This window comes from Calidris pugnax, unplaced genomic scaffold, assembly GCF_001431845.1.
Source record: "Calidris pugnax isolate Ruff unplaced genomic scaffold, ASM143184v1 scaffold11, whole genome shotgun sequence".
In the NCBI taxonomy this organism is placed as follows: domain Eukaryota; kingdom Metazoa; phylum Chordata; class Aves; order Charadriiformes; family Scolopacidae; genus Calidris; species Calidris pugnax.
The window spans coordinates 11,987,967-11,996,004 of record NW_015090803.1 but is presented as its reverse complement, the minus strand read 5'-3'; the positions used below and the strand labels follow the sequence as shown (position 1 = coordinate 11,996,004).

General features: G+C 39.0%; 1 protein-coding gene across 1 annotated transcript in view; it reads left to right on the top strand.

The window, feature by feature from the left end:
* NUPL2 (nucleoporin like 2) overlaps positions 1 to 6,598 on the top strand; it is a 7,577-nt gene extending 979 nt beyond the window's left edge. Inside the window, exons 2-8 of the mRNA XM_014937638.1 lie at positions 3 to 93; positions 589 to 850; positions 2,179 to 2,273; positions 2,564 to 2,640; positions 4,292 to 4,378; positions 5,707 to 5,791; positions 5,924 to 6,598. Coding sequence (XP_014793124.1) covers positions 3 to 93; positions 589 to 850; positions 2,179 to 2,273; positions 2,564 to 2,640; positions 4,292 to 4,378; positions 5,707 to 5,791; positions 5,924 to 6,492 — 1,266 coding nt within the window. The 3' untranslated portion in view covers positions 6,493 to 6,598. The remainder of the gene's footprint in view (positions 1 to 2; positions 94 to 588; positions 851 to 2,178; positions 2,274 to 2,563; positions 2,641 to 4,291; positions 4,379 to 5,706; positions 5,792 to 5,923) is intronic.
* Positions 6,599 to 8,038: the final 1,440 nt, after the last annotated feature.

Here is an 8,038-nt window from a genome sequence, read left to right as displayed (position 1 = left end):
AGGGCCGCTGCCGCTTCGGCGAGAGGTGCTGGAACGAGCATCCCCGCGGCGGCGGCGGCGGGCGCTATGGGGCCTCCGCGTCCCACTACCAAGGTACTACCGGGCGCAGCGGCGCGGAGGGCGAGCGGGGGGAGGAGGCGCGGGGCCTGCGCGGCGGCTTGTAGGCCGGGGGGCTGGCGGTGCAGCGGCGGGACCTCCGGTGCCCGTCCCCCGCGGCCACCAGGGCGTCTTAACTTGAGAGCCCCTAATGCAATGCACTGTGAGTTAAGCTTTAACTTGATTTTGGTTTGTTTTTTTTTTTTTCTGCTGGGGTAGTTGCTTTATGAAACCACGTAGATAAAACTGAAACAGCCTCTTTTCTGCGCTGCCAACAGGTTGTCGTTGGCATGGTGACGTGAGGAGGGGTTCACCTGTGTCTCTGATTCCGGAACTCACTCAATAATTGGATTAACTCATTATGAGAAAACTACCTTTTCTTTTCCAACTTCTGATTTCCAACACAAGAATAGTTATAGTTTTTATTGATGCGGTATTGTTTAGTATCTTAATAATTTAAAATTTCTGTTGTTTGCTGTCTTTTATTGGAAGGCAGTAGCAGAGGAGGAGGCAGTGGCGGCAGCGCATGGGGTTCCACTAACCAGAGATACACCAATGTTATCCAGCCATCTACCTTTAAGTCTAATACATGGGGTGGCAGCAGAGATCAAGGAAGAGGACTTTTTGGCTCCTCTGATTTTGGATCATCAGGCGGCGGCAGCAGGAATGCAGACTTTACGCAGAACAGATTCTCTGCGTTAATGAACAATCAAAATACTGCTGATGGCTATAAAGATGAAGAGGAGAGACTTCTGTAAGTTATAGTCCTGTCTCACTAAAAGCATTTAGAATGAGCAGTTTAAAAGTTCATTGCTTTCCTATAGGTAATGCATAGGACATGGTTGTGAGAAGAAAGCTGGGACATGTAACCAGAACCATAGAAAACACTACTTCATTTGGTTCTCTTGAGTTATGCTGGCATGGGAAGAAAGCGATCCTTGTTTTGAACAGCTAGACAACTATGATATTAGTTAGTTGATATGGTATTTAAGTTGTGGGCAGGAGGATAAGGAAGGAAACAAAGATTTCAGTACTTGAAAATAAGAGGTCAGAGCCCCTTCGACAGTATTTCAACCCTTTAAAAAACTCTTTAAGAAGGTGAACTATTTGACTCAGTTTTCCTGACACTTAACAAATGCTCTGCCAGTAGCAAAATCATTGAAAGCTGGTTTCACACGTGTTTATGTTAGAGTCAATGGAGAGCAACCAGCAGGATGAAGGCAGTTACAGGGCAGGTGATGAAAAGTAACAGGCAGTGCCATTTCCTGAAGCAGCAACGTTTTGAAACAACTTTCCATTTTATTTTTTTTAAGGTTATATGAAGAAAATGCTTAACAGATTATTTATTCAGCTTCTCAAACATGAATGTATATTGTGCAACAAATACCTGAAACAGTTAGAATCTTTGTTTTATTTGTTACTATGTAGTGATTTGCTTGTCTACTTCAGTGCTTACCCTTTCACTGTTTGTTTACAAACAGTGAAATTTGTTTACATTTGGATTTACTTTAGATGATGTAGCTTCTATTTCTCTGCTTTTGCAATGTCTGGATTTTTATGCTTTTGATTCTTTTCCAAAAAATAATATTGAACACTTCTCTATCTCTTTTTTTTTTCCCTCTTTTTTTTTTTTTCCCCTAAATGTTGCTATTTAATACTGTGTATGTTCATTTATATTGTAAAATCATCTAGTATTAAGAAGATTTTAAGTTGGGTTGTGATCGACAGCTTCAGGGAAAATCCTGTGACAGCATATGCCATATGAGGATTAAAAAATACTTTGTGTGGCTTTGGAATTTTATTTTTTTTTTTTAAATCTGGTTTGATTTACTTGCAGTTAGATGGTAGAGTAGAATGCTTTGAAGGGACACTTATGTGTCTTGCTGAATAAGTGCATTTCTTTCCACAGAGAACTGAGTGCTTTTCTTGTTGACACTGACTTGTGTCAGACTTCATTCATTTTCATGGTAGCAGGTATTTGAACCTGACTTTGGATTCAAACTAAGCGATTGCTTCTGGTGGTTTTATTTTTACCATATGATTTCACTTTCACCTGTGGTTTTATTTTGTTTGGTTTTCTAGCGAATGTGTAGTGAAAGACATGGAAATTTGGGAAACTTCAGGACAATGGATATTTTCATCTTATTCCCCGATGAAAGAAAAGCCGAATGTCTCAGGTGGGTAATGTTCTAGTGTTGCTGCATATTGCTGCTATTTGGGATGTTTCTTACACTTGTCCACACTGTTGTACCTCTGTGGAACCATTTGCAAGGTGGTGATTCGCCTTGTGATGCAACAGAAAAGGATATTGGATTCTGGCAAATTATTTTTGGACACTCACATCTTTAAAGTTCTGTAATGAATCCTTTTTGTGTCTTGAACTGTACCATTTCTTCATAACTATAGAGGACAATTGGAAGTATTAATAGATTTACTTGGAGGTTTTTGATTATTCCTCTCCTTACAGGCTTTGCAGATTTCTCGCCAGAAGAGTTGCATCTGGAGTATTATAACTGCAGAGCAAACAACGACATTCAGAATTATGTAAGTATTTAAAAAATGCTGACTTATGTGGATGTATTTTGGGATAGGACTTGTTACCATTCTCCAGGTGGCAACTCTTGACTTGTTCAATTACCAAATTCTAGGATATTATCAGAATGTCAAAATATTTTTAAACTATGTGCACCAGATAGAATACAAAAATAGCTGCTAGTCTGTGTGCTCTACCAGAACTTCCTATTTCTGTCTGAGATCACAAGCTAAACCCATCAGATCTGAGATTCTAAAACTAGTGGCCTCAATGTCTAGACACATCAGCTCCTACAAAAAGTGGTGTCAGTAGACTTGTAGCTAGTCTCAGTTAAATGTATGGTCTTTCTAAACCTAGACACTCCTTGTCTTAGTCTTGTACCTGCTCGTGTGTTATTTGTAGAAGTTATTTAAATCCTGTTTCAAAAGTTTGATACTTGGTATGCTATTAGTTAGTCGGATTGTTATAGCTGGATACCTAGTACTTTAGGTAGAACACTGGGAAGGTTTATTTGACCTTGTTCTTTTACATATCTCCATTGCAGGGACTTAATGCTGAAAATAGCAGATACTTCTAAAGGAATACATACATTTATAGAAAGAAGTAATAAATATGTTTGTGTGTGTATATATATATCTCTCAAAATTAAATAAAATATACATGTGTTGTTTCTCTCTCATAGCTAGGAAGCTAGCACAGTTCAGTGTCATGCCAGGAAAGGAACTGGGCTATTGGAAAGACACAACTACAAAATAAATTAAGCTACGTTGTACTCTTTCCTCTTCCCATTGGTTCTGTATTGCAGAAGGAATTGCTGTTGCCATCACTCTTGCTTCACGGGTTTAGAATTATCAGAATTGTATTTTCAGAGACAGGAGAGAATTTTTTTAAGAAACTTCAATTAAAAAAATAAACAGAAAGGATTAAACAATATACTATGCCTGGCTATTAAAAAAAAAAAATTATGGCCTCACTGAAGCACTGAATGCAAGTTCATGAAAGTCTCAGTGTATAGATGATAAATGTATGATACAGTTCTCTCACAAATGTACAATGTTTAAGTACAACATGTCTCTTCCAAAGCACATGTTTCTATTCTTAAACTGGGTCAAAATCTGAATTTTCCAGTCTGTTGTATAAGAACTGATACCAAGCAACATGATCTTCCAGCATGTGACTAGACACAAATGAATTATTGATGTTTGTGATGCAAGACCCTTTTGAAAAATTAGGAAATTCATTTACAAAAAGATTACACATGCCACTCTTGCAGGCATTTGGGCCATTATACATTTTATACTTAAATATTTTGTGTGTGGTTTGTTGGATTTTGGTGAGGATTTTTCTCTAGTACCTAATTCAAATAGTGATATAACTTAGATTTAGAAAGCCCCAGGATATTTTTTTTTAATCTTACTTGAAGTAAAAAAGTTGATTTAAGGTCAATAGTAAGAGAATTGTAAGGAATTCTGTGTTAATAACAAGAATTTCAGCTTCTCACTTTGAAGTTTCATGAAAGAAAATATCTTGTCATCTTGGCTTAATGAAGATTCTTTTCTAACTCTGGAAACCTTTCTGTTTAGTTTTCAGATCACTCTATTTTCTTTATTTTTGAAGTCTTCACCAATAGTAAAACCATGCTTTTCTTTTCCCCTTTTTTAGATAAATTCTGTCCAACACTTAGCAAATCAATGGAAAAATCGTCTGCTTCAGTTGAAAACTTTAAATGCATCGACAAAAGCAGCTTTGGTGAGTGTTAATGAAAGGTAAAATGTTTTCGTTCCTGATGTCTTTTTTTTATTAATCTTGGACAAATGTTTTTCTCAGATTCATGATTTTTTTTTAGACACATCCTACCAAACTGTCCTGCAAATGCCAGCGTTAATTTCTGTTACAAAGATTTTTAAGACATGGTAATGTGCCACATTGTTTTTAACTAATAGATCTTGCAAGTATTCCACAGAAACTTCACCTGTTACCTAAGTATTTAACTACACTTCTATCAGCTTTATATAAATAGGTGATAGGTATTGCTTTGAAGATCGTGGGACAGTATATATTACAACCAATGTACATGATTCTTATTCTTTTAGGGCATCTTTATTTGCATCTAAATAGCTGAGAAATGAAAAAGTTTGATTCCTAGATTCACTGGCAATTTTATGGTGAATCTATGAACTGTTCTGAAAATCTCAAATATCATGTGTTATATTCTGGCACTGCAGCCTTGAAAAACATCTGGCATGAAAGTGGCTGACTGGTGGCACAAAGACCTTGACAGTAATCTTAGAATGCTCTTGGGAACATTAGAGAGAGTGGAAAAGGGTGTAAGGAGGAATTTCATGAGAGTAACGACTGCAGTTTGAAGACTGTCCCGTGTCTCTGTGTGTTTTTTATAGGCAATAGAAATGTTTCTGACTGAATAGCACTGCCTGAGCCAGGGGGATGTGAAAGTCTGGGAACGCAGGAACTGATAGATAGGTGGGAGAGAAACTGGAGAAAACTTGAAGATTTAAAGAATAGTTGTTCCTGGGAAGGTGACAAACACTTGTGAATCTAGATGTGTCAGAAACAAATGCTTGAGTTAAAACCATTATTAAATAATTTGGGAGAGAGAGTAAGTTGATTTAAGTGGAGTCTGCATGAAGTGCATTAAAGTTTTAGCAAAGATCACACCCCCGCTGTGTTCAGTGCTGCAGGTGGAGAAGTGGGATTTGGGCTTTAGCACAGAAGACTAGATGTGCCAAGGGGAAAGAACAGATCAAGTTACAGCAGTGACATAGATAGGGTCATAAAGCACTAACTGAAATAGGTAAGAGATGAGAACGAGCTGGAAGGTCTGTAAATTGTAATATATTTGTGTTTCTGGAGTGTTTTACAGAGAGCATTGAAGAGCCTTAAAGCTTTTTTTCATAGCTGCAAGAGCATGCAATCGTAATGAAAGTGATTGGGGTCTAAATTAGTCTCAGTTGATTTACGTTGGACTGGGCAGATATATTTTTGCTTTAAGTATTTATTGAAAGATATTTCCTTGCTTTGGAATCTAGTTTTCATTTATGTATTTTGAATTTTTTAAGCTCTCTGAATTAAAGAACGTGGTCACTCAACCGCCACCTGCCTTTGGATTTGGAGGACAGCAAACATCAAGCTTTGGGTTGTCAAGTAAGTTCCTGCATTAAGAACTAACAGTTAGATATTTTCTTGAGTTTTCTTTTGCATTATTGAAATGCAGCAGTAGTCTAGTATCACAGGTGTGCACGTTCTGATATCTTTTCATAAATTTTATAATTGCAGGCTTTCCTGTGAACAGCAGCAGTAACAGTGCCAGCAGTTTCTCCTTTAAAACAAGTTCCAGTCTCACCAGTGCATCATCTGGAAACGCCCCTGCTTTTGGGAGCCCTTCTGCGGGTTGTAATCGTCCTGCATTTGGTGTGACGTCCTCTCCCAGTGTATCCCATTCTGTTGGTTTTGGCAGCCCGGCGGCTCCCTCCGCAGCCTCCTTCTCATTTAAAACTTCAGAAACAGCTAGTGGTTTTGGAACTTCTGGGTTTTCAGGGTTTGGCAATTCTTCTGCTGTGAACTCTTCAAGCACCACTCCGCCTACAGCCTTTGGAGCTTTTAATGCACCAGTAGCAGCTTCTCCCTCCCATTCAAGCAGTACTTTATTTGGACAGACTGCCAGTGTCTCTGGGCATAACATAACGTCGGCGTCTTCTGGATCCACAAACAATACTACATCAGAAAAGCTATTTACACCAAAGAGCGAATTATCGGCTGAAGAGTTGAAACAATTTGAAGCAAAAAAGTTTACAATGGGAAAGATTCCTCTTAAGCCACCACCATTAGAACTGTTAAATGTTTAGGACTTCTAAGTCTGTTCTGAAGTAACATGGTTTTGTAACTTCTCTGATACCTCAACTACTCAATTTTCTGGTTGAGTAATGAAATAAAATTCTTCCATTGAGTTAATTTTAATTTCATCTCTAAGTCTTTTGCAATTATAAACTCATAGCTGTAAACATTCAAACATTTTATTTTATCATTTCTTGTTTATTGTTGAATGGACCTTTTACGTCCAAGACATGAACTAATGAAAATAAAATTTAAAGTTCCCTTTTATATTCTGTGCTGTGAAATTCTGGGCAAAAACTGTATCAAAAAGGCTTTGTCAAAAGTGAGAAGTGCTTCGGTGAGATGTTTGCATCCTGCTGGGAATAGAACACTAGAAAGAAACAGATGGGGCGCAGGACTGCGTGGTGTTGGGCCACCTTGTCTTCTCCCTCTTACTTAGAGGGTTCATGCAGCCTTTGACAGTTGTGTTTGGAGACAGCGGGCTCCTGTGAGCTCCGTACCCGGCTACGTGCAGCCGGGAGTCACTCACCTCTCACAGTTGGTGCAGTTCAGCTTTTGTTGTTCTGCTTGAGGTCATAAAGTATGTATTCATGGAATGCAGCTGGGGGGAGGAGAGCCTTGGCAGCATGAATAAGGAGCTTGTGGTTTGCTATTTTGACACCTCTTAGATAAAACTTTGCAAGCAATTGCAAAACTGCTTACTACATTTATGTGAATTGATAGGATTTTGTTGTCTGGCTCTCAAAAGTTGATGGGTGCATATATTGGCAGTACCTTTTCTGAATTAATGATATTAAGGTATATATTTTGCCAAGATGTTATAAAGCAGGGGTCAGAAATCTTCTAGAAGGACTAGAGTCAGGTGAAGAGAACATATGTTCTTGACCAGGACCTGCCATTAATGGTATACAATTATCAAATCTTGTATTTAAGAGGAAAGCAGAAGTTTACTCCAGGATATAGATACATAAATAGATTGTTTCCTTAACACTTGAAGATAACATTTCAGTTCTTGCAAGGGACCCCATGGTCCTACTTAAAACTTCACTACAGCTGTGTTTCCTACCAGTGGTCCATAGCATACTGGCTTGCTAAAATGATGTCACAGGATCATAGAATGGTTTGGGTTGGAAGGGACCTTGAAGTTCATCCAGTTCCAACCCCCTGCCATAGGTCCCACTAGACCAGGTTGCTCTAAGCCCTTTCCAGCCTGGCCTTGAACACCTCCAGGGATGGGGCATCCACAGCTTCTCTGGGCAACCTGTTCCAGTGTCTCACCACCCTCATAGTGAAGAATTTCTTCTCATATCTAATCTAAGTCTCCCCTCTGACAGTTTGAAGCTGTTACCCCTCATCCTATCACTATATGCCCTTGAAAAAGTCCCTCTCCAGCTTTCTTGTAGCCCCCCCTTTATGTACCGGAAGGTGGGTATAAGGTCTCCCTGGAGCCTTCTCTTCTCCAGGTGGAATGTGAATGAATTTGGCATTTAGGAACTGGGGAGGGACTCTGCAGGCTTCATAGAAATCCCGGTTCCTCAGTCTGTGGCTCAGTGTAGA